At 43.8% G+C, this 26,921-nt stretch overlaps 1 protein-coding gene across 7 annotated transcripts in view; it reads right to left on the bottom strand.

Moving 5' to 3' along the window:
- Nucleotides 1-26,921, bottom strand: part of POLG (DNA polymerase gamma, catalytic subunit) — a 46,084-nt gene that overhangs the window by 18,958 nt on the left and 205 nt on the right. The window contains exons 1-14 of one of the 7 annotated variants that reach the window (XM_077317898.1): nt 26,553-26,889; nt 25,639-26,293; nt 23,592-23,778; nt 23,292-23,459; nt 20,894-21,040; nt 20,544-20,623; nt 18,460-18,642; nt 15,126-15,274; nt 13,544-13,667; nt 12,886-13,110; nt 6,771-6,942; nt 6,462-6,527; nt 5,933-6,037; nt 3,798-3,958 (exon numbers count right to left, since the gene is read on the bottom strand). In XM_077317898.1, coding sequence (XP_077174013.1) covers nt 3,798-3,958; nt 5,933-6,037; nt 6,462-6,527; nt 6,771-6,942; nt 12,886-13,110; nt 13,544-13,667; nt 15,126-15,274; nt 18,460-18,642; nt 20,544-20,623; nt 20,894-21,040; nt 23,292-23,459; nt 23,592-23,778; nt 25,639-26,231 — 2,360 coding nt within the window. In that variant the 5' untranslated portion in view covers nt 26,232-26,293; nt 26,553-26,889. Of the gene's footprint in view, nt 1-3,797; nt 3,959-5,932; nt 6,038-6,461; nt 6,528-6,770; nt 6,943-12,885; nt 13,111-13,543; nt 13,668-15,125; nt 15,275-18,459; nt 18,643-20,543; nt 20,624-20,893; nt 21,041-23,291; nt 23,460-23,591; nt 23,779-25,626; nt 26,890-26,921 lie in introns of those variants that run through there. The other 6 variants (XM_077317900.1, XM_077317899.1, XM_077317897.1 and 3 more) reach the window with 6 other exon arrangements.

The following is a 26,921-nucleotide window of genomic DNA, read 5'->3' as shown; positions in this document are numbered from 1 at the left end:
TACAAAAATGCAACTTCCTTGAGTACTTATCAAATTGAAGACGATTTGTGTCAGTATTGGAAGATGACATTAGCATGTCATCTAGACATTTGCATGTTAAAGTTAATATCAAAACCTGCTGGTAGTTCTTAATTTGAAACTACGCAGAATGTTTCTAAGTCCACAAAAGTCATCTTGTGTTCTTCTACAACATGTTTCTTTTTTTTTTTTCAATTTTTATGTGCTCCTCAGCAGCATAAGAAGCAGCAGTTGTCACCTCTCTCTAGAATTTAGTATGTCTGGAGTTTTGTTTTAGCCAAATGTCTAGATTTCACAAACAGTACACTTTTGATGCTTGCAACATTAATGATACATTTCCCTTAAAGAAATTAAGCTTGATAAAAAAATATTGAAATTGAAATATTTCAATTTCTCCCCAAATTCTATGGTTTTGATGTTTCCAGAAAATGTACATCTGTAGTAGCTACCAGAAATAATGGCTAACTCTCCCATATGTTCTTCCCAAAATAATCCTTTCAAAACATATAGTATAGAGCAGTGGTCCCCAAGCCCCGGTCCGGGGACCAGTCCGTGGATCAGTCGGTACTGGGCCACGGCTCCAACTCACCCTTCTCCCCGGCTGCTGCCTCAGGGGCTGCTTTGCCATTCTGCACCATCTCACCTTTGGTGCTCTCCAGTGGCCACCATGGCCGGGGTTCCCCCTCGGTGTGGCACTGTGCAGCTGCTGCTGGCAGCGCCCCCCAGTGGGCGGTGGGAAGTCAATGGGCACCAGTGGGAAAGCAAGCAGAGCAGGGGTTCAGGCAGCGGCGACGTCCCTTGGCAAAAGACTACGCCCCCCTCCCTTTTCCTCCACAACTTCTAGTTTTTTTCTCTCTGCTCAGGAGAATGAATCCACAGCAACCTGCTGTGACTTAGACCTCCCCACAGCACCAATCACTACTATGGAAGACAAGAGGATTGAAGACTTCCTCTCAGAGGAAGATCCATCTATGTCACTCGTGGAGGGCACAGAGGAGCTCCCTGGGTTGGCGGGCGAGCCAGAAATGGCCACTCTGCATCTGGTTGGAGCACAAAGGGGCGATCACTGTAAGCGCGCCAAAAAGACAGCCATGCCCATAGCCAGGCACCATTTTGAGCCCATGGCAAGAAATAAATTATTTGGATGAGGGATTAGATGGCGTAATTAAATCTGCAGATGATACTAAACTGGGAGGGGTAGCAAACACAACAGAAGACAGAATCAGAATACGGGATGATCCTGATAGGCTCGTGAAGTGGGCTAAACTGAATAAAATGAAATTCAATAGGGACAAATGTAAAGTTCTGCATTTAGGTAGGAAAACCATTTACAACAATATAGGATGGGGGAGACCAGTCTGAACAGTAGTATGTGAGAAAAGGATACAGGAGTCTTAGTAGACCATACATTTAACATGAGTCAGCAGTGTGACTCAGTGGCTAAAAAGGCAAATGGGATTTGGGGCTGTATCAAAAGAAGTATGGTGTCTAAATCGTGGGAGGCGATGGTACCGCATTACTCTGCTCTGGTTCGGCCTTACTTGGGAGTCCTGTGTTCAGTTTGGGGCACCACAATTGAAGAGGGATGTTGACAAACTGGAGCATGTCCAGAGGAGGGCAACAAAAATGGTGAGGGGTTTGGAGACCAAGAGGAAAGGTTGGTGGAGCTTGGTCTTTTTAGCCTGGAGAGGGGATCTGATAACCATCGTCAAGTATTTAAAAGTCTGCCATGTAGAGGATGTAGATTTCTCTTTTGCCTGGGAGGGATGGACCAGAACCAATGGGATAAAATTAATTCAAAAGAAATTCCGTCTAAATATCTGGAAGAAGTTCCTGACAAAGTGGCTTCTCAGTGGAACAGGCTTCCTCAGAAGGTGGCAGGTTCTCCATCTTTGGAAATTTTAAACAGAGGCTGGAGAGCCATCTGACGGAGAGGCTGATTCTGTGAGGGTTCAAGGGGTTGGCAGGTTACAGTGGATGAGCGATAGGGCTATAAGTGTCCTGCAAAGTGCAGGGGTTGGACTAGATGACCCACGATATTCCTTCCAACTCTATTATTCTATGATTCTATGAAATTCACCTGCCAATGTTCTTTCCAAACCAAAGGCATTGCCTAGAATGCCCTTGACACTTCCTAGATGTTTGCAGAGCTTTGAAGGCTTTTATCATACTGACTACAGGCTTCAGAAAATCAGACCGCATCTTTATTTCTATGATGGCGCCAAACTAGGGCAGCAAGATGTCAAAATCCTCTCTGAGCAGGTCCCTTAAGGACTGCATTGTGGAGGCTTACAAGGCCTCAGGGAAACCAATACTGGAGGGTACTGTGTAAACTGCCACGAGCCCTGTCAGGAATCGGCGGTATATAAATTTAAGGATAGACAGACAGACAGATTCTGGCACATTTGGTGCATAGTGCTGCAGCTACAGTAGCTTTGTTTAATCAGATCCAGACAGAAGAAATATGCAAGGCAGCCACTTGGTCCTTGGTGGCTATGTTTTCTAAGCACTACAGAATAGATCAATTCAGTTTAGCTGATGCCACCCTTGGCAGATCTGTCCTGCAGGAGGTGGTTTATACAGAAACAACTTCCCACCCATAGTGACACTGCTCAGGGAGGTCCGAAAGATGTAATCTGCCTCTGGGGGAGAATGATTAGCGGCTTACCAGTGAGAGGTCCTTCTCCCCAGAGGTATAGGAAGACATCTTCATACCTCCCTAGAAGTTGTCTTTTCTTTATCTTTTATTATTATTATTATTATTTATTTTATTTTTTACTCACCACTCCCTGATGGCCCATGGCAGGTTACATAAGTCTGAATAAAACCCCATAAAGTCCCATTAAAACCCGAGACATAAAATCATCACAAATCATAAATCAAAACCAGAAGGGAAAAGATCAAAAACCAGAAGGAAGAAGACACGGCAGAAAAACAAAACCCTCGCTATTCTCAGTCCCCCCAACACATCTCCTAGAAGGATGGGAAGGAGGAGGGTGCAGATGTCACTTGCAAACTGTCATTCATATCGCTGTCCTGGGAGGGGGGCCACAGATAAACCGGATCCGGGATATTTAAGTTACCTGTTATTGTGTTCCAAGAGTAATCATTATGCTTTTTTCCCTTACAGGACTGCTTGTTTATAGTAACCATTATAGAGTTTGTATTCAGTGTTTTGCGAAGAACTCAAGGATTCCTTGGCAGTCTTGAACTGGGGCAAGGAGTCACGCCCTCTACTGCAGTGGTCCCCAACCCGCAGGCTGTGGCCCGGTGCTGGGCCGCGAAGGCCATGGCGCCGGGCCGCGGCTCCCTCTCCCCGCCCCCCCTCGCAGTAAAAAACTTCCCAGGCCACAAGCTTGCGGCCCGGGAAGCTTCTTACTGCGGGAGGGGAGAGAGGGAATCAGCCCACGCATGTGCGCGGGCGCGGCCAGCCCGCACATGCGCACATGCGCCATGCGCAGGCGAACAGTTGCCCTGCCGGTCCCCAGCATCAAAAAGGTTGGGGACCACTGCTCTACTGGACACCGGAAGGGAAAAAAGCAAATCCGCCTCCCTGAAGTGAGGGATGAAAAACACACAAAGATGTCTTTCTATACCTCTGGGGAGAAAGCCCCTCACAGGTAAGCCACTGGTTGTTTCTCAGGGTTTTGACCACAGAACTGAAACTCTCACACTGAAAAAATAGGAGAGGAAGATCAAGGACTACAATAATTTACAGCAACAGGGAGTATCCAGTAGCAAAGAAGATCTGCAGTTCAACTGCAGAATGCCCAAATTACCTTATTCGCTTATGTGCATTCCTCCAGAAGGAGATTTTCTTGTTGATTTCGAGAGCTCGTGTTCCATCAGAACCCCTAGTGCCAGCTTGCAGGGTTCCGTCCTCCATCTTGGGTAAAAAGTCCTTGGCAAATGGACTTCCAACATTGTTGTTGTTCCCATCCTTTAAAACCAGGGGAAGAAGTTCAGTTAAGACCAGGCTTTCTCAACCAGGATTTAGTGAAACCCTGGGCTTTCTTGATGGCCTTGAAAAGGTTTCCTGAATGGGAGGAAGTTAATTAATTTTTAAATTTATTTTCAAAATATGTTAAACATTTATTGGGTGGTATGACCATATATCAGTGATAGAGAACATTTTCAAAACTGAGTGTCCAAACTGCAAACCCACTTATTTATTGCAAAGTGCCAACACAGCAATTTAATCTGAATACTTTTTAGTTTAGAAAAAACAATTCACACATTAACATCTTTTGGCCTAAAAGAGAAACACAATAGAAGAAGAAGGATAAGGAGGAGGAGGAGGGGAGGAGGAGTCTCAAAGCGGCTTACAGTCACCTTCCCTTTCCTCCCCCCACAACAGACACCCTGTGAGGTGGGTGAGGCTGAGAGAACCCTGATATTCCTGCTCGGTCAGAACAGTTTTATCACTGCCGTGGCAAGCCCAAGGTCACCCAGCTGGCTGCATGTGGGGGAGAGGAGAATCAAACCCGGCTCGCCAGATTAGAAGTCCACACTTCTAATTACTACACCAAACTGGCTAACAGAGCCCTTTGTTGTTGGGCCGTTTATTTTTAAGTTTTGTTCCCCCCCTTTTTTCGACACCTTTTCCTTCCCTCCCTTCTTTCACCTTCGCTCCATTGAGAGGAGCTAGTGAGGCCAGACGGGCGTGCAGTGGTATGTGGCGTCTCTGGAGGGGTCTGGCCCGCCTCCATTAGGCGCAGCCTTCCCGCTCCCGCCAATGCTTGTAGATGCCAGCCCAGCTGAGTGACCCAAGCCACCGAATCACTTCCCAGGCCAAGGAACACGTTGGAAGAGCCGGACCTTTGTGCAGGCTGACTCAGCAAACTCTGTGCTAGGCCAACAGTGTGTGTGTCCACCTCTGGCATGTGTGTCATAGGTTCGTCACCACTGCCATATATGGTCATGTTGATCCACCACCCCTCCCAAAATGGCCAATGATGGGCCTGAACGGGGTGGGAATAGGTGGAGTCCCAGGTGGGCATGTACATAGCTATGATTTCCAATCATACTCTATACCAATATGCCACCTCTGGGCTTTCTCAATGCTGAAGAATGTTTCAATAGTTTCTTAATGGTAAAAAAGTTGAGAAAGGCTGGTCTAGACCAAAAACAAGCGCTCCGAAACAGCCAATCTAATGTGAAATCCGGATTAGCTTCCTATTTACAGTTCACAGACATACCTTGTTGTCATGACTTCTTCTACAAACTGAAGTATTTCTACCAAATTGCTTACTGGAATTAAACAAGTGCTTATGGTAAAGGGATGACTAACAAACAGCATTTCCATTTTATTAAAATTGAATACATAACTTAAGTAATGAAAGAACCTCTTGAAAAGTAAATCTCTCACTTCCCAACATAAAACAGTGTTAATTGATGTTAGATTGCAGTTTTATATTCCATTTTTCGTGTTTAATTTTTTATAAGTATATATAGCACTGAGCTGGATGGCTTGGCCATTTGGTACCTTGTGCAGAAGCAAGCCCACCTTTGCCCCTGAACCTCCTTGAGTCGCTTCTTTCCCCTCGCCATACTCCTATTCCTCTTTGGCTTTGCCCACCCCCAGGAAAGTCATCACATGCTGCTGGGTCCCAGTTTGAGAACCACTGGCATTAGGTTAGCCTCATAAGTACACCTGTATGTGTATTTCCAATACAGGGAAGAAATGTTTACTTACCAAGAAAAGTGGACAGAAGGCCACACAAACACAATCAGTTCAGTCGAAAGAATTCTTGTGTGAGGAAGGAGGGGGAATATTTCTCCTCTGTTGTACAATGTTCTCCTTATATAACACCATATACTTTCTTATTTTAGAGTGCAATTAGCCACTGGGATCTAGAGACAGTGAATTCCCATTCATCCATTAGAAATACTCATTAAAATGTTCCATGCTCACCTTGTGAGGTAGCTTGAAAAACCAGCAGCCTGGAACATGGACATCATTGTATGGACCATTGCCATGGTGATATTCAGGATGGCTCTCTGCAGAGTCTACCTCATCCTAGAGGCAATTAATGTTGAATTAGCTGGACTAGATCAAAATTGAGAAGGAAATAAAAGATTTCATGTGTTGGAAGCACCTAAGGATCACCTCCTATAGACAAAATGCAGAATGGGAAACAGACTGTGCAGGGCACCCCCCTCCCAAAATGCATTTTGAGTTAAGGAGTTATAATGCCACTTTGTCTTCATTCTTAAAAGGTTGCAAAGTCTTCAGGGAATTTCTGCCTAGATTTTTCTAACTAGCCCAATATATATTTTAGTTGCTAGTTATTATGAACACTTCACAAGGGCTGCTCCTATCATTTCCTCTATAAGACTAGACCCACAGAGAACAAAAAATGAGCCCTGAAAACACTTCATAAGACACTCCCAATGCACAGGCATGAACAAATCATCTTTCTCCAAGCCAGGTCTGCAGCTACCTGTCTTGAGGATTTGGCTGCAGGATCTCCATCCCCATCCACCTCCAGGTCATTGAACTCTTCAATCTGGCAGGAAGAGAAAATAGCTCCTTAACATCGGGTCCATTTTGTATACCTGTTATCCACTCATACCACTTTCATCTTCAGAATCATCTGAGCAAGACAGGCCTTCACACAAAGTTCACACACAAGTTTTCTGTTTTCAGGCAAGATTTTTGGGGAGGTGGGGGAGTTTGGATGCTCATTTACACTAGTCTAAAATGGCATGAATCACTATGTGATTCTACCAAGCTTTAATCTCATAAGTACCTTTTGCCATAAAGTGCTGTTTTCAGTTAACATTAGTTCTTCTTCCAGAGAGGCTTCTAGTGAGACAGGCTGTTCTTTGCCTTTCTCCTTGCAATATTCTTGGTACAGATGCTCAATAACTCTGCAAGAGGAAGGGGGGAGAGTTTGCTGCCCCATTGAATCATAACCCTGTCTGTGGAAATGAATGGGGAAATTGGTCTGGCTGCTTAGAAAAAGAAGAGGAGGAATTGGTTCTTATATATTGCTTTTCTCTACCAGGAGTCTCAGAGTGGCTTACAATCGCATTCCCTTTCCTCTCCCCACAACAGACACCCTGTGAGGTGGGTGAGGCTGAAAGAGCCCTGAGATTCCTGCTCGGTCAGAACAGCTGTATCAGTGCCCTGGTGAGCCCAAGATCGCCCAACTGGCTGCATGTGGAGGAGCAGGGAATCAAACCTGGCTCGCCAGATTAGAAGCCGCTGCTCCTAACCACTACACCAAGTTGGCTCTTTTAATCCTGTACCTTAAAGTAAAACCTAAAAGTTCTTTTGATATCCCATATACTCCTGATGCTCTGGTCCCCTCAGCTGCTCTCAGTGAAGCTTTCACTTCAGTTTCTAAAATTGTAGGCTCTAAGATTCTTCTTTGAAAGAATCTGTCATCCTTTCATCTCTTTTGTGTAGTTATTCAGTTAATTATTTCTATCTATTTTTGCCTGTTCAGTTAATGTACTTCAGTGTTGATTCTTCAGCATACCTAAAGGTAAAGGTAAAGGTATCTCCTGTGCAAGCACCGAGTCATGTCTGACCCTTGGGGTGACGCCCTCCAGCGTTTTCATGGCAGACTCTATACGGGGTGGTTTGCCAGTGCCTTCCCCAGCCATTACCGTTTACCCCCCAGCAAGCTGGGTGCTCATTTTACCAACCTCGGAAGGATGGAAGGCTGAGTCAACCTTGAGCCAGCTGCTGGGATTGAACTCCCAGACTCATGGGCAGAGCTTTCAGACGGCTGCCTTACCACTCTGCGCCACAAGAGGCTCCTTCAGCACACCTAACCATGCTTTAAATTTCTCTTTGGTATCTTGGAACTTGGGGAACAGTTCTCTTGCTCTTCCTTTTTTTGTATTCTTTTTTCTTTTTTTACACTGGTTTAAGGCCATACGCGGTTTGGGCCCAGTGTATCTGAGAGACCGCCTCCCTGCCTATACCCCCAAAAGAGTCTTACGTTCCACCACCTCCAACTGGCTGCGGATCCCTGGCCCCAGAGAAGCGCATCGGACCACAACAAGTGCCAGAGCCTTCTTGGTCCTGGCCCCACCTAGTGGAACGAGCTCCCTGAGGAGATCAGAGCCCTGCCCGAACTTCCACAGTTCCACAGGGCCTGCAAGAGGGAGCTCCTCCACCAGGCATTCGCTTGAGGCCGACCGACTCAGAACACCTGCTGGTCCCCCCAGACGCCCCCCCATGACTGAAAGAATTAACCTCCCAATGTTACTGTTAATTGTTATTTATATTATAAATGTGGTTTTGTAATCTTTTGATGCTTTACTGAAAGTTGTTTTGATGTTAGTCTGTATAACGTTCCACGTAAGTTATATAATGTTCAGTGTGAACTGCCCAGAGCTGCAAAGAAATTGGCAGTATAGAAATCTAAAGAAATAAATAAAATGCTAAAATGCTACTTCTGATTCTATTTCTGTATCCTTTTGCTTCTGGTCTATATTTAGCAATTTTCATTGAGGTTTTTCATTCATTTGGTTACAGGAGTAGTCACTGTGTATTCTTTCATGGTAATATCTATGGTTTTGACCCATAGTTCACATTAATTCACTTGAACTTAGTAATGTAAATCTGATTTTATATGGATAGATTCAAGTGGATATCTGTGTTGGTCTCAAGTAGCACAACAAAATTGGAGTCCAGTAACACCTTTAAGACCAACAAAGATTTATTCAAGGCGTTCCGGAGTGCAACAGAGCAGCGGTGGTTTTGATTCAGCCCTCTCCTGTGGGTATCAAAGACATAAAGAAAAAGAACGGGACTGCCTTGTGTCTTTGAAAGAGCTGGAAGACACTCCACCGCCTGCCTGCCAGCTTGACTGCTCCACACACAATCTGCTGACTTCTCTGCCCCATCTTCTGTCCTGAGCCTTCCCTCTGGAACAAGACCCATCGCTGTTCACTCAACCCTACCTGATCTGATTTCTTTATTTAGCTGAGGAGAACACACATGAAGCAGCCTTATTCTGAGTTGGATCAATGGTCCATCAAGTTCATAGTCTGAGGAAGAGTGCTTGCACTCAAAAGCTCACGCCTTGAATAAATCTTTGTTGGTCTTAAAGGTGCCACTGGACTCTGATTTTGTTGTGTTTTTATATGGTCTTTAAATGCTTCAGGAATGTTGCTTAAATTGTATTTGAGCACTATGAATGTTTTGGCATTTTTCTTCAGCTTTATTCTAATTTTCAATATTCACAACTCATCCAGCCCCTCCATAGCACTTATCGATTACCAGCACCAAGTCCCTAATTCTTAACCTTCACTTTCCTTCAACCTTAGTGCTTAGCAAATTCTAGATAAAATAATCTTTCATACAAATTCCAATGTCTGTTGCTGCATATCTTGGTAAATCTTTTGGTTATTCCAGTACAGAGTAAATAAGCATTTGGTATCAACTGGCCCCCCTTTCTGAGTCCACATGTACCTAAATGAAGTTTATTCATTGTCCATATGAACCATATTTTGTTTAACCACAGTCCCAAAGATGGAATTGACTAATTTTCCATCTCTGTGCCAATGTCAGTTTAGCTGCAGCAATCAACTGCTATGACTGATACCTTCAAAGCAAGTCCATACTGTTAAGATTCAAAGTATCTGCAGTATGCAATTAAATGTACATAGCATAATTGTGTCAATTTTATTGTGTGCACTGTGCCAATATATCTAGATAACTGGACAAGCCCACCATAGGTAAAATGAGGTTTCTTTTTCTTTACATTTTCTGCTAACCTTCGAACCCCCTGAAATCTTGTAGGAGTCAAGTAACAATGATAAAGTATTTTCCAACAATTCTCCCCAATGCTTTCCGCCTATTCATCCACTGAAACAGGCAAACCTAAAACTGCTTCCTACCAGGTTTTATATTCCAACCTTATTTTATCCCCCTCCTGAAGACCTGCATGCATTTTTGCCAATAACCCTTTAGGCTGACTTTGCCCAGATTTTTTTCCCCTGTGCCATTTAGTGACTGAAACATGACAGTGGTTCTTAGTAAGAATCACATGTCATGTTTCCATTGAAATATTAAAACACAGGAACCTGTCTTGGTATTACTTTTATCCTCAGTTTATCTCAAGGTAAAAGGTCCCTCTTCCTTTCAGATCAATCTCACTGACAGTTCCCAAAACATTTTAGCTCATATCTATAGTTTTAAATGGGATTTCATAAATCCTAGATTATTGGCACATCTATCCCAAGAGCCTCTTGTGGCGCAGAGTGGTAAGGCAGCCGCCTGAAAGCTTTGCCCATGAGGTTGGGAGTTCGATCCCAGCAGCCGGCTCAAGGTTGACTCAGCCTTCCATCCTTCCGAGGTCGGTAAAATGAGTACCCAGCTTGCTGCTGGGGGGTAAACGGTCATGACTGGGGAAGGCACTGGCAAACCACCCCGTATTGAGTCTGCCATGAAAACGCTAGAGGGCGTCACCCCAAGGGTCAGACATGACTCGGTGCTTGCACAGGGGATACCTTTACCTTTACCTTTATCCCAAGTTTTGGCTATCATCTCCTTAATTAGATTAAAGGAGCTCTCTGTTTCATATCTCTCAAACCCATCTCTTCAAAGGCTTTGATGAACCTTCCTGTTCCCTTTCCCAAGTCATGCTCCCCAAACCAGCAAACCACTGCTGCTAATAATGCATAAGTATGTTTTTAAGTCCCATAGTTGTTTTTAAAAATTGTGCACAATAAAACTAATATAATTTTAGCAATACAAACATTCAACCTTTGTAGGTCCTAACTGTTACCAGTTGGGTTTTTTTGGTTTCAATTCTAGTCCCCCCCCTTTTGGGGGGGTTGATCTACAGCAAATAGCAGATAATGTCAAAACGACATTACATTTTCTCCAGGCCTGCTATAAACCCTAGTTTCTGCTTTTGTAGCTTACAATCTACACTTTGCCGGGAAGAGGGGGTAAAGAGAGAGATCAAAGGAAAGGAAGTGCAGTTATGTGTACTGGTTTTTCTGAACATGCGACTGCCCTATCATAGAATCATAGAGTTTGAAGGTACCTCATGGGTCATCTAGTCCAACCCCCCGCACAATCCACACATTTAATCTTGTGATTTCAACCCCTTTTAAATTTAAGCTACCATTTCCAAATACAAATCAATTTAGTGGCCTGAGCAAAAGACACTAGTTGACTGCCCTTATGGGCAGTCAAATTTCTGCTGGCCATCAGGAGAACAAGAAACAACTCAGATCCGACCTAGTTTCTCCATTTTGTTTATGAGAACCCAGTTCTGTAGATATTAAGGACAGCTTTTTTATTAAGCCCTGACATCCTGAGTGCTCAGACATCATGGATTTTCTAGACCTGATGCTAGCAAATTAGAAAATGTGTCAGAAGCTCAAGATGTTTGATGGATTTGCCAGAGGCTCAAGATGTTTGATTCCAAGCTGCAAAAACCGGGTCCATCAAAGTCTAACAAGAATATGGCAACAAATATGGAAAATAAAACATTGGTCCATGGACTGGAAATGTTTACTTTAAATTTCAAGACTGAAAAAAGGAGATGTCAAAAACTGCAGCAACATTTGGACTGCTCTATTAATTTCTCATGTGAGTTAAATTATGCTCAAAATCTTACAGACTGTTAACATATATAGTATGAGAAAAGCCAAATGTTCAAGCTGAATTCAGAAAAGAAGCACTACAGGATGAAGAAGCTCAGAAGAAATTCCTGACAGAGCGGTTCCTCAGTGGAACAGGCTTCCTCGGGAGGTGGTGGATTCTTCTTTGGAAGTTTTAAAGCAGAGACGAGATAGCCATCTGACAGAAATGCTGATTCTGTGAATTTAGGCAGACAGGGGGTGGACAGAATTGGGATCACAGGTGGACAGAGAGGTTTTGAATTCCCTGCATTCTTCATACTGCAGGAACTAACAACTACCTGCCCACCCACAGCGACCCCAATTTCATGCCCAAGTGATCCAACACGCACCAAAAATCTCCTACCATCCCACAGTGGCAACCAGCAATTCCCTCAGTATGCAAGGAAGGGCCACAAGAGACAAACATTGCCACATCCCTTCCTGCCCACCAACTCACAAATCTGCCTAAGTTCATAAAATCAGCCTTTCTGTCAGATGAGTATCTAGCCTCTGCTTAAAAACTTTCAAAGAAGGGTTGGACTAGATTACCCTGGAGGTCCCTTCCAACTCTATGATTCCATGACTGTAGGTCCCTGACACCAGGCAGTCTGCACTGGAGAGTGCTCAAAGAATCATAGAATCATAGAGTTGGAAGAAGCCATACAGGCCATCTAGTCCAACCCCCTGCTCAACGCAGGATCAGCCCAAAGCATCCTAAAGCATCCAAGAAAAGTGTGTATCCAACCTTTCTTTGAAGACGGCCAGTGAGGGGGAGCTCACCACCTCCTTAGGCAGCCTATTCCATTGCTGAACTACTCTGACTGTGAACTTTCCAGTGAGCTTGCAGAGCCTTTGTCTTATCGCCTTCAAGACTTCTTGGAGGACAGGAGATGTGCCACAAGACTAAAGGTGGGCAAGTAGCATCTCACTCTTCAAAATAGGGAGGAGGGGCAACCCATTAGTGACTGGACAACCTTGGACTAGATGGCTTGTAAGCCGCTTCCAACTCTATGATTCTAAGTCAGACAGCACTTAACAAAGAGGGATAGGAATAATCATATTTAGACTTAGGATCTAGTCATGTTTGTTGAACATACTGCTGTAGTGGTTGTTAAAATTTTGTTTTTAATTAATGTATTGAAAATGCAAAAATAAAGATCTGCCTTTTAGGAGAAAAAAAGATAACACAGTATTAAATAAATAAATGGCTACAACCTAATGACACTCCCCCGCCCCCCACACTCAATGGCTGCTGCAGAAGGTTCTTACCTGAACGGGCACAAAGATGACTGGACACCCGGACCATCCTCTGTTGGTCTCTCCTTCTTTCCTGGCACCAGATAACCCCAGCCATACTTCTCAGAGTGGTGCAGCGGAAAGCCATCCCAGGTGAGTCGCATGAGCTTTGGAGTCACTCTCATCTGCAGGCTGATGAGACTTGGCCCAGGTACCCAACTGGGATCACCTAGACGGGGACACAGTTTACGATACCACCTACGGGAATAGTGTTTGGAAGGTAGAGGAGGAAGAAGACCATATGTCTATAGTAAGTGCTATATATTGGTGACTGCACACTGGCTGATCAAATTGTAAAAACAGGTGGGGGGTGAACAGAGTATTAGTGTGGATTAGGGCCATGGCTTCCCTCCACCAACCCTCAAGTCTACTTTTTATCTTTTCTTCTACCTTGGATAAAAGCAACCCAGAGAAGTAAGTTTGTAAAGTTTTGGGTTTGTAATTCTATCCCTCTACTACAGAAAGAGGCATTTTCAAAGAGCCGACTACAGTATGAGCAACACCATCTATAGTGATATCAAGGTTTTGTTTAATTGGGCTTATTTTATACTTGTGTTCCTAACTTTTTACAAACCATTATGTAGATGTTTCTATTGAAAGCAGTTTATGGAAGCTTCCTTTAGCAACTTACCCTGGATGGCCAGGCAGATGCTGAATCCTCTTTGGCTGCAAAGTAACAGTCTCCTTCAGATGGTCCAAGAATAGCCGGCTGGCAGGGATGTTCTGCTCCTCCTCTTCAGTAGGGGGACCAGGATCTGTTCTCAACAAACATACCAGAAAAGAAATTATTCAAGGCATTTGGAGGACAATGTTAGTCTGTACGCACATTGCACCCTGCATCAAGAGCCTTGACTCTACATGGTCACAGTTGTTCAGTGGCCCTAAAGAATCTACAGCTTGGTATAAAATTTGATACAGGCTTTATATATACACATACATACATATACATACACCCACACACATATAAAATGTATTTGCATTTATACATTATATATGTATAAATTTATTTGCATTTATATACCATAAATGCAGCTCAGGGTGGTTTACAGAAAATACTAGGTGGGTGAATAGAGGTAAGTTTGGTACTTGTCAAAAAATTGACATCAATGTCAACAACAATCATAATGTACAAGCATGTTCAGTAACTATATCAACAGTCTCATTGTCAACAACAATCATAGTGTGACATAATAATATGTAATATTTCTTCAGCAATTCTATAGTATATGCTCATCTGGATAGGGGTTGGGTGGGAGCCCAATAGATTTACTGGCCTCGACCAAATGCCTGGTGGAAGAGCTCTATTTTGTAAGCCTTGTGGTAGTTCAGACAGGGCCCAGATCTCATCTGGGAGCTTCTTCCACCAGGTGGGAGCCAGGACAGTGTTTTATTGGGTTTTATTGTCTAGGGGATTTTATTGTGGGCTTTTGTTATCTGCCACAAGCAACTGTGGTGGTCTATACATAAAATAATCAATCTCATTGAGGCCTTAGGATTGCTAGCCTGTTGATATTAGCTGAGGCTAGCGCTCTTTGGGGAGGTATAGGCAGAGAGACGGTCTCTCAGGTACATTGGACCCAAATAGCATTTGGCCTTAAAGGTAATTACCAAGGCCGTAAGCATGATTTGGTATTCAACTGGTAACCATTGCAACTGTTGGACTATGGGCTGGCTTTGGGCCCTCCAAGGTGTTCTCATGAGAATCCTGGCCACTGCATTCTGTACCAGTTGAAGTTTCTGGATCAGGGATAAGGATAGGCCCGCGTACAGTGAGTTGCAGGAATCAAGTCTAGAGGTGACCGTCACACGGATCACTGTGGTTAGGTGTTCCAGGACCAAGTACGGTCCTAGTAGTTTGGTTTGGTTTAGGTGAAAGAATGCCAGCTGCACTACTTTTGTGATCTGCACCTCCATAGCAAGGGAAACGTCTAGGATCACACCCAGTATGAGCTACTGTGAGCCACTGTCAGCTGCACCCCATCCAGGTTGGGCAATCACATTTCCTTGTTTGGACCCTTCCTAGCCAGCCATACGACCTCTTTGAGGTGTTGAGCTTCAGACAACCCTTGGCTTTCACTGAAAATGCAAGTATCTAAGCCCCATAATGGAAGAATACAAATACATCAGAATCTGAAAACAAGCCTTACTTCTTGGTGCTGGGATAAATGAGACCCACACGAGCAAGCAGTTGGGCAATTATGATAGCGCTTTACCTTCCTGCCACTCCAGCATGGAGGCCTTTTCCACTGCTTTGGGAGGTACAGCACCACCATCTTGATTCTTCTTCTTCCCAGTTTTCTTCTTCTGCTTAAACTCTTGGATGTCCCACTCCAAATCCCATAACCAGGGGTCATCCTTGTACCTGCGCCATACAAAACACAACACATGAGTTATTCTGACATATCTCTTTTCCAGTCTACGTCTTTGCAGAAGAGTCCATCTGATTTACAGCAGTCTGGGACAGAGCTTGAAATGCTCTTCCCAGTCAAAGTTACTCATCTGCAATTAGCTCCCAATTCGGTCTACATATGTCCAGCATGAATGATGGTGACAACTACAACTCCTTGCTGAGCCATCTTCCCCTTAGTAAAATATGCTGCCATCCAAACAATCTGAAGAATTAGTAACATGTACAATAAGAAAACAAATGTAAGGTTTGATGTACGTAATTTCAAATTATCAGGCTTCCAGAACACAGTGGATAAGTGATCATGTAAGTCAGTGGTCCCCAACCTTTCTGAGGCTGGGGACCGGCAGGGCATTGGGCTGCGCCCGCAGGGACCGGCCGCGCCCACGGGCCGCGCCCGCGCATTGGGCCGCACCTGCGCGGGCCGTGCCCGCGCGATGCGCGGCCCGGCCCTGATTCCCTCTCCGCGCCCTCCCGTAGTAAGAAGCTTCCCGGGCCGCAAGCTTGCGGCCTGGGAAGTTTTTTACTGCGGGGGGGGGGGGGCGGGGAGAGGGAGCCGCGGCCTGGTGCCATGGCCTTCGCAGCCCGGCACCGGGCCGCGGCCCGCAGGTTGGAGACCACTGATGTAAGTGAAATAGATGCAACTAAATTAAAACAAGTTCTGTAAAGGTCCCAATGTTGGCCGTGGGTAAAAAGAGTAAACCAGAGGAAATACCATAACAATAATACCATAATAAATAGCATACTAAACATGTGGGATCAAGTAAAAAATAAGTTATTACCTGATTTTTCTGCCCTAGCATCCATTGATAATGAGATGACAGATGAGAAAAGTACTTCTATGAAATCGTATTTTATAAATCTCATTGAATATATGAACTGGGTCATTAAGTAGTGGTATCATACAAAGATCTTGAAATTTTTAGTACAATTTAAATCCCAAAATTTGCATACTTAAAGTTTAATGAAATTAATTCATAGTCACAGAGGAAAAGCTGTGCTGAGAAATCTAATAGTTTGAAGAATTATTGATTTCAGATGGAAATAAAATTATTTCTCAAGCATATTGTATATTACTGCAAGTATGTCTCAAACCCTGTAAAATATTCTAATAAACGGCAAGAAGATCTAAAAGAAAACTTTGAGGATACAGAGATTTATTTTTACCCAGGGTACAGCTTTCACGGCTAGCCTTTCACTGAAAGAGAACCTGCTAAAGATGATACATAGGTGGCATCTAACACCCTTAAGATTAGCAAAAATTCATACAAGTAACAACACCCAATGTAGGCACTGCAGTGAGAAGAAGGCAGACTTCTTTTACATGTGGTGGAAATGTGGATCATGCTCATAACTTTTGGGAAATAGCACAGATAATGTCAGCTGGCCTAGAGATAAAAATTCCATGTACTCCAGATACAATGTTACTAAATTGTCTTCCTGCAATTTCAGGTGAATATTGGATAATTGTCTTGCAGATGATTATAGCTGCCAGGCTGCTGTATGCTAAACAATGGAAGGAAAACCACATCCCAAAGCTCCAAGACTGGCTATCTAAAAATATGGGAAATATATACCTTGAGTATTTGGCTTAGAAGTCCTGAGTGTGAAGGGAGGGAGGAGAAAGACGCAGTGGCGAGAACACGGGAGAGAGGGAGGCAGGCAGGCAGGCAGGCATGGAGAAAGGGAGAAAGAGAGAGAGAAGGGGAGAAAGGAGATGAAGCAATGGGAGAAAGAAAGGCAGAAGAGAAATGGATAGAAGGGAGGGAGAACGGAGATAAAGGGAAGTCTGGATGGATAGAAGCGCAGCTGGCAGGTGCCTCTCGCTGCGTCAGGCCGCCGTGTCCCGCGTGCCGGCGGCCTGCAGGCTCGCCGGCCGCGAGACCATGATCTAGCGCCTGCTGTATTGTAAGTACAGCGGGCTTGATTACTAGTGACTTCAATAAATCATTGAATCATTGAGCCGACAGACCATGCAGCCCCGGGAACCTAACCTGTTTGCTTGTTGCCGCTCAAGTAAGAATAGCAGGAAGAATTTCGTTAGCATGACTTCAAAGCCCGCTGGTAAGGGCGGGCTGAAGAGCGGGCTTTGAAAGGGGAGGCAGGAAAGCATGTGGAGGCGGCCGATGGTGGCCAGCAATGGCGGCGTGCATAGAAGGCGGCGGTTTGGGGGGGAGGTGGGTTGTTGCCAAGGGACTGATTGGGCCATTGGGGCCAGAATGGCAAGCGGAGGGCCCAGATTGGGCCCTCCGCTTGCCATTCCGGGGGAAGGGGCCAATGGCTACCATTCCTCATCCTGGACAGGGCCCTCCGCCAGGGCCCTTAATGTTTTATTTATGCCGCTCCCGCGGAGCGATTTAAGATGGTGCGATGTAATGTATTCCTTTTACTGTTCCGTACATATGTCATTATTTTTATTAATAAATTATTAGTAATTATAATCTGTAAAATTTCAGGCAGTTTCCATTGCTTTATTCATTGTATACATTATCTGTTTTTATTACATTGATTTTTAGTTGTGCAATCCAGCTTTGTTGCACTGTTTATACGTATATACTCTCTTCCAGTATATATTATACAATTTTAAATGCTTTGCTTATCATAGAATCCTAGAGTTGGAAGGGGCCATACAGGCGATCTAGTCCAATCCCCGACTCAATACAAGATCAGCCTAAATACAATTTATGTAAAAGTTTTATTATTCCACTGTTGATGACAGCCTGTTATATACAATCTATTACATTGGTTTTAACTGTATAAACCACCTTGAGTTTCACTAAGAAAGGCAGATTATAACTAAATAAACAGTTGGGAAGGTGACAGGAGAGGGTAAGCATTGAAGCACAAGAGTGACTGATGGAAAAGTAGCTTCATCCTTCGGTAGGAGTCATTGTTCCCATGAAATGCCCCTCCCTCAGGTGCTTTCTCCTTAAGACATGACAAGACTGTAGCTAGAACTCATTGGTGGAACAGAACAGGAGATCAAATCCCCCTTTCTGCCTATCACTTCACCCCCTACCTACTCTGCAGCTGCTCAACTGAGACCAGGCCTGGCTGTCAGCCTAACAGGCAGCTCCATCTGAAGGTACTCAGTGGAGGCATCATGCAATATTCTGCCCCTCCAACATCAATGCCACTACCTCTCCTCATGAAGCAGCTGGCAGGCGTCGTCAGCCAGATTCATCAAGGACTTCTTCATCTCCTTTTGCAGTTCCTCATATGTGACTTGTGCTTCATCCAGGTATCTCTCCCAATTATGGTTGACAGGGAGGTAGCAGGCCCCCATTTCCAGCATCCCTGCAAATGTCACAGGATGGGGACACCTGGAAAAGGAAAAAGAGGGTTGAAAACAACATAGAAACCACTTGGCTTGCAACATCTGGATATGGTTATATAAACTTTAGACACCAATCTTAGCAAATAAGTTGCTAAAAATCCTTCCCATAGAGCATAACCAAGAAACCAAATATTCAGAGTCCCTACAGATAGGTAAATAGAAACATTATCTGTTTTTATTACATTGATTTTAGTTGTGCAATCCAGCTTTGTTACACTGTTTATATGTATATACTCTCTTCCAGTATATATTATATAGTTATCCAGAGGAAGTTTGTTCCTCTGAGGAACTGCTCTGTCAGGAACTTCTTCCAGATGTTTAGCTGAAAATTCTTCCAAACTAATTTCATTCCACTGGTTTTGGTCTGATCCTCTGGGTTGGAAAACAACTCTGCCCCATCCTCTGAGATCCCTTCAAGTACTTGAAGATGGCCGTTATATCACCTCTTAGTTGTCTTCTCTTCAGGCTAAACAGACCAAGCCCCCTCAACCATTCCTCATATGTCTTGGTCTTCAAACCCCTCACCATTTTCGTTGCCCTTCTTCAATTGTGGTGCCCAAAACTAAACACAGTACTCTAAGTGAGGTCTAACCAGAGCAGACTAAAGCAGTACCATCGTCTTGTGTAATCTAGACACTATACTCCTTTTGATACAGCCCAAAGTCCCTTTTGCCTTTTTAGCCACTGTGTCATACTGCTGACTCATGTTCAGTGTACTAAGATTCCTAGATCCTTTTTGAGTATACTACTGCCAAGACAGGTCTCCTCCATCCTATACTGATGCATATGATTTTTCCTCCAAAAATGCAGAAATGTACATTTATCACTATTGAAATTCATTTTATTCATTTTTAGCCCAGTTTTCCAGCCTGTCAAGGTTATCCTAATCTTGATTCTGATTTTGTCATCTGCTGTTTGCTACAACTCCCAGTTTAGTATCATCTGCAAATTTAGTAAGCACCCCTTCTATTCCTCCATCCAAATCAAAATCACTTACAAATATGTTGAACAACACAGGCCCCAGGACAGATCCCTGGGACACTCCACTTGTCACTCTTTTCCAAGAGGATGCTGAACCATTTACAAGTACCCTTTGGGTACGATCCGTCAAACAGTTATTGAGCCACCTGATATTAAATTAGGATCCATACCGCATTTTACCGACTTGTCAACAAGAATATCATGTGGAACCTTAACAAAAGCGTTACTGAAATCCAGATAAATTATGTCCACAGCATTCCCCTCATCCAGCAAGGTAGTTACTTTCTCGAAAAAAGAGATAAGGTTGGTCTGACATGACTTGTTCTAGCAAAACCTGTGCTGAGTCTTAGAAATCACAGCTCTCTGTTCCAGCTGCTTAAGGGCCGATTGTTTGATGATTTGTTCCAAAATTTTGCCAGCTACAGATGTCAAGCTGACAGGTCAGTAGTAACCCGGACCCTCCTTTTTCCCTTTCTTGAAGATGGGGACAACATGCACCGACCTCCAATCACCTGGCACTTCACCTGTTCTCCAAGGATTGTCAAAAATAATGGACAAATTACATTTGCAAGTTCTTCCCTTGGATGCAGTTCATTTGGCCTGAAAGACTTTGTTTCAGTTCAGGAAACTAGATGTTGATGAACTAGCCCTAGGCTGCCAGAGCTTTTGATGGATATGAATCCATTTTTAAGGTGGCAGGGGAGCCAGACAGTGAATTGAGGAAGGAGCTTTTTCTCCCAGTTTTAATCTGTAGTATTTCAAGTATTATCTTTAAGCCACTGTAAGAAGAAAACCAGGGTATAGATATTTAAATAAATATAATACCCAAGTGAGACTCTTCTCTTTGTGCCTCTCTAAGTTCTGGCAGCACTGGTGTCTCAGTATGAGTGTGCCCCAACATCTTACCTTTTCATGAAGAGTGGAAGCTGCTCCTGGAATACCTCATGTGTAGCTTGAACATCAAGAGCACAATATCTCATCAGTTCCTTTGGGAAAAGGAGAAGCAATGATAAAGTAAATTATAAGCCAGTTCTTCATACAGCGTTCACACCTAGGCACAGGTATTAATCAAACTATTCCAGCATTATCTCCTCTGTCTGGCAGCAGCTTACAGACTGAATGCAGTAGTCCCTCCTAGCCCTTGCTTCAGCTGGAGTTGACAGGGTCCGACCCCTAGGCATTGCTCGTACAAAACCCATGTTCAGCTCCTCTGTCTATTCTGTTAAAAGATCTTGTCCAATAGATTCCATCCTTACCTGGAAATTGTTCCTGATGTCTTTCATGCTTCCCTTCACAAAGAGTTCCCGGGCCTCTTTCTGCAATGGCTGACCCCCTACATAGAGGGCATGCACATCTACTAGGTTGTTGATGCTGCTTATATTCACCCAGTCCCAGGAGGCAATCTGCAAGGTGATATTTTAAAACTTTCTTATTCTTCTCTCCCATTCAGTATTTTGCCAGCACCCACTTCTTTCCACATGCAAATTCAGAATCCTTTTGCTAAGACAATACCCTTCCTCCATCTGTGAAAATCTCCCAGTCACACAGCTGCAAAAACCCACCCTGAGTCAATGTGTCACAGCTCTCACAGCATCACCGACCTCATGGAGTGTCTGTTTGCCAGAGAGGAAGGGAAGCTGATTGTAAGCCACTGTGAGATTCCTTTGGGTTGTGAAAAGCGAGATCTAAAAACCAACTCTTCATATTGAAGCGTGAGCAAGTATTATTAAGGTGCACATGGAGGACTTTAAATCACAGTTTGCTCTCTTAAACAGGAAAACATTATTGTTACACCTTGAGCTAGAGCACAAGACAGAGAAATTAATCTATCAAGCCAACTGGATCGCAGATCTTAGGAAAATAACAGGGAAACATAATACTGTGGTAAACTTAACAATACAGCAGATTTATGTCTGACATTTCCATGCCCCAGATGTCCCTGGAACAAATGTACATCCTGATGTCTACCTGCTCCACTCAGGCTGAATCCAACTTCTAGCATTTGGACAAAAACTAACAGATGTTACCAATCTTTTAAACCTTCTTGCCTTTGCTTTTAAAAAAAACTGTGAACAATAATAAAAGTAATATAATTTAAAAAATAAAGACATTCAACCTTTGACGGTCCTAACTGTTACCAATTGGGTTTTTATGCTTCCAGTTCTAGTTTTCCCCCCACCCTTTTCATTTTTTATCTCAACTGGCAAATGAGGGTCTGAATTCACTATCCAAAGTTTCCAAAACAATACAAAGATCTACAAATCTACAGATGCTAAACAGAATGAGCACACTCCAAGCTCCAGTTCTACCTTTGAACCTATTTCAACTATTCTGAACCTATTTTAACCTATTTCAAGGGTCCAAAGGGTGGAGGGGAGGAGGGAAGGAGATGAATTGGGGAGGGGTGAGAAGGACAGGGAGGGGTGGAATGCAGGAAGGAATATCAGGGCAATACATATAAATCAATAAAACATGGCAAAGAAGACAAGCTGACTTCAACCCCTACAGGGCTGACATTCTACACATCACTAAATAATGTCAGAATCAACAGGATTCTGACAATGGGAAGAAAATATATTTCTGCCTTCATATTCACTGCTGTCACTCAAGACACTTTTACTGGCATAGCAAATCACAGATCAAGAGAGACATGAGTAAATATCAAAAACCTGAGTTATTCCATACATAACAAACGTTTACTCTCAACATGTTCCCAAGTATATCAGCAATAAACAAGATTTGTGACATCCCTTTCACATAGCACAGATTTTATAATAAGAAACTTAGATCTACATCTTAAATTTGTATCTGACAAATGTCTTGAAGAGCTGGAACTTTTTACTATCTGAAGGAGTCATGGAATCGATTATTCATATTCTTCTGCATTGTGATTTTTACTGGGATATCAGAAGTAGTCTAATTTCACCTTTGTTACTGTGGTTCTCTAGCTATACTGACGATCTGTTAATTAACATATTACTTGCAGATAAAGATAATTATATTTCTTTATTTACAATTGTGAAGTTTTGTTCTATTGTCAGTAGAGTGTAGATGTCCTTGTTAAGGGACTTGGTTGTTAACTTAAGAATGTTACTGTGGTTTTATCTAAGTTTTGATGCTGATCAATGACTATACATAAATTAATGGTCTGACAAATAATCTCAAATTACAGTTCGGTTTGAAAAGACAATCTAGTACAATATGGATTAGTGTGTTTGGATCTTTTAAGAGTTTACTCTTGCCAATAGAAAAGCCTCCTTGATAAACAGGAGTCCAGCGAATGTAAATAAGCTGGTAAGGCTTTATATGTTGGCAGGGGGGAACAAGTATTACATAGAGTAGCATTTAATATTTGAATTTTCTTATCCTCCAATCTCCGAGAAATTGTTTTAAATATATATTTTTTTCAACCTGCCCCAAGCACCACCCAAAATCAAAATCTATGCTTTTAAGCTTAGATAAAATGTTGTTATACGAGACAGAGATATAGGGATTACTTAATGCATCTCTTATCAAGCTTCCCGAGTTGACCAAGACATGCTGTGACATGCTGGAAAACACTCCACTTTTCAAGCCCCATGGACATGATGGGTGGAAGTGACACACTGCAGATGACACCCAGTCAAGGACTGCAACAGTTAGCATGCAACTCACCACAGGGCCATCAGTTTTGCTACGCATCTTCTTGATGTGCTCTTGCACTTGCTGCTGTCCTTTCCTCTTGCCATGCTTTGCTGCCATCCAAAGGCTGCGCTGGAATCCTGACAAGCCTGAGATGGCCATGTGCATACTCATGGTGTCCAGGAAACGCATGCGTGAGCCCTGAAATATATAGTTATTCTCAAAGGGACCAAAGAAGTGCTGTTCTACCAAGTGACCAATACAAAAAACAATATATGGCAAAATAACAAGTAGGCTGTGACTCACAAAAGCTCCTACTGGAATGATTCTCACCTCTATCAGGTACTGCTCTTTGATGTGTGCTCGATCAAAGGAGACATTGTGGCCCACCATGAGTTTCTCCTGCCAGTCCTGCTTAGAGGAGGTGCTACCTGATTCCAGGGGGATAAGGTCTGAAAGCGTCAACTGGCTGGACCAGGTATACCTCTCCTCTATCAGCCGCTTGCTGCACCAGGAGTACCTGGAAAGCGCAGGCAACAGCCTTCCATTAGTCACAAGTTCAGAAGACTAAAGTGTCCTTGCCTGCATATAAGGAAGCAGCAAGACTCACAACAGAAGCACTAAAAATGCTAGAAATAGGAAACATTATTTACATTTATATCCCACTCATCCCTAGAGGCTCAGAGTGGCTTATAAAGGTTAAAATACATAAATAAGACATTAAATATTATTTTTAAAAAAATATTAAAACTTTAAAATTAAATATAAAATATTTGTCAGTTTCCCATGGCCTCCTTCCCCAAATAAAAAAGGGAGGAATAATAAATGTATTTGGATTACTAATAAATGTATTCAGACTTATTCATATAGTTTTGCACTAGATCTATGTGAAACGTGGGCAATACTGGAGCAACTGCACATAAACCCTGCCATTTTAGCTCTCGCATTTCAAGAGTATGGGTCTAAAATTCACAAATGTTCCACTGAATTCAGCAAGAGGCCTTTCTGAGCAGGTATGTTAAGGATAAAACCCATTCAACAATCCCCCCCCCACATAACAATCCCCCAGCACAGCACGTTGCTGTTGAGTGCGAAGTCATGTCCGACCCATCGTGACGCCATGAACAATGATCCTCCAGGCCTTCCTGTCCTCTACCATTCCCCGGAGTCCATTTAAGTTTGCACCGACTGCTTCAGTGACTCCATCCAGCCACCTCATTCTCTGTCATCCCCTTCTTCTTTTGCCCTCAATCACTCCCAGCATTAGGCTCTTCTCCAGGGAGTCCTTCCTTCTCATGAGGTGGCCAAAGTATTTGAGTTTCATCTTCAGGATCTGGCCTTCTAAGGAGCAGTCCGGGCTGATCTCCTCTAGGTTTCTTCGCCTTGCAGTCCAAGGGACTTGCAAGAGTCTTCTCCAGCACCAGAGTTCAAAAGCCTCAATTCTTTAACGCTCGGCCTTCCTTATGGTCCAACTTTCACAGCCATCCATTGCAACTGGGAAGACCAATAGCCTTGAGTAGATGCACTTTAGTTGGCAGGATAATGTCTCTGCTTTTTAGGATGCTGTCTGGATTTGCCATAGCTTTCCTCCCCAGGAGCAAGCGTCTTTTAATTTCTTTGCTGCAATCCCTATCTGCACAACACTACCAAATGGCAAAACTCCATGACCCTTCCCATCCTAGACAGTCACTCAAGGTGAGAGTCGCAGGTGTTAATGCGAGGACCTGATCCTGCGGAGGGGCCCAACTGATAAGCTGCTGTGGGTCCTCACTGGAGAGAAAGGCAGATTATAAATCAAATACATCATTTTATTCACTTATGGTAATTTCTAGCCTCTCTTTCTTGCTCACTCTCAAGGCAGATTGGGGGGGGGGACAATCTACTCAAACAGCATACAGCATTGAATAAGCAATGTAGTAGGGCTTGGAAAGCAACACAAATAAAATACAAAATCCCTCCTAAGGCATGACATAACATCCTGCAAGAAAGTGGGTAAAGGCCCACACTGATGCCTCAGTTAACTTATTGACCAGACTAGGCATTCTGTGGATCAACAGAGATCTTAGCAATAAAGTTCTCAAGACACATCAAATGCCTCTAGGAGGTCCTGCTGCTCACCGTTTTGGTTTTGCACCATGGCCCAGGAAATTCCTAGGTAGGAAATTTTCTCTTTCTACTGGTTTGCTGCAACCAAAAAGAATTCAGGAGGAAGGGGTGGCAAAATGGTGCATATAGTCGTAAAGCAGGAAGCCCCTGACTTGAGCTTGGAAAAGATTGTGGCCCCTACAAGCCTAAAGGTGTACAATGATAGCTGAGGAAGACCTATGGGGCAAAGGAAAAGGAGGGGAGCACAAGAATTCTGCCCCACCTTGCATCTTACCAGGCACTGGGGGAAACAGCTACTGCAAGTGTAGGGCAATTCCCTTCTTCCATGCACACCTCCACATCAAACACCAATGCTCGCTCATCTGGGAAATCTACTGCTTTCATGTCCCCATTGAGTCCATATCGTGTCCATCCAACTGCCCAAGCCCATTCCTGAGGCATCGGGGAGATCTCACTCTGCAGAAGTTCCTTAGCAGCCTCCAAATATGGGAGGTTTTGCTTCTGTGCCAAAATACGGAAATGTTCATCAAGGTTGGCCCCATAAATCTGGGGCAGCTGCAGCTCCACATCTGGAACAGTGGAGGTCTCTTTTCCCCACAGATCATGCTTCTGCAGGTGTTCCACACTTTTTCGGATGTCTTCCTCTGAGTAATGCACCTGAGCACCTCGGAAAATCTGTTCATGAAGGCCTTTGGAGAGCATCTGGATTCCAAGTGAGTTGATGCGCTGCTGGTCCGAGGCGGTACCAGTATCCTGCACCATCTCCTTCTTCAGCTGGTGGCTGGTAGAAGAACCTGAAGACCATCTCAGAGGTATCCGGGATGTGAACAGAACTGTTAGTGATGTCCTCGGAACCAAGCATTTCATCTTCACCAGTTTGCATCAGCCCAGAGACCATACAAGAGTCGGATTTCCGGACTAGCTCAGATCTGTCAGAAAACAAGCAGAGGGCAACAGAGCTGAGCTTCAGTGTGCTGCGCTATCCTCCTGTACCACAATGGGTGCTCCTTCTCTCACCCCCTTCATGACACATAAATAAGTGCACACCACCTATCCATCTACTTATTATATACACAAGAAGCCCCAAACCACAGCCTGGCCTTTGGGATTGGGAACTGTGGCTACTGATATTTTAACCTGCTAGTATTAACCATTTTAAATTTAATTCTAATTTATATTTGTTTTTACCTATTGTACTTTACCTACAACGCTGTACACTGCCCTGAGCCATTTCACCAGGAGGGCGGTATAAAAAAACAAATCAAATGAATAAATTTGCTCTCTTGAAGCAAATTTCCCTTATCAAGGCTCAGCCATGAAGAAAAAGGTTGTTGGGTTTTTTTTGGGGGGGGGGCGGAGGGAGGTATGTTTAGATCTGAAGCACCAGCATCAGCTTTATAGCAGGGGGGCACATTTGCTGCGCCCAAGAGACCCCCGTCGGGTTCAGCCAGAGCCGCCAATGAGCAGCAAAACTAGCCTCCGCCTTCTTTCCCCTTCCCCCGAGGACTTCTCCCACCCCAAGAAGCCAGGCTGGTCGGATCCCCCCTCCCACCTCCC

The sequence above is a fragment of the Paroedura picta genome, chromosome 18 (assembly GCF_049243985.1).
Source record: "Paroedura picta isolate Pp20150507F chromosome 18, Ppicta_v3.0, whole genome shotgun sequence".
Classification (NCBI taxonomy): Eukaryota; Metazoa; Chordata; class Lepidosauria; order Squamata; family Gekkonidae; genus Paroedura; species Paroedura picta.
Note: the sequence above shows the minus strand (reverse complement) of the source record. Positions and strands in the feature narration are given on the sequence as shown.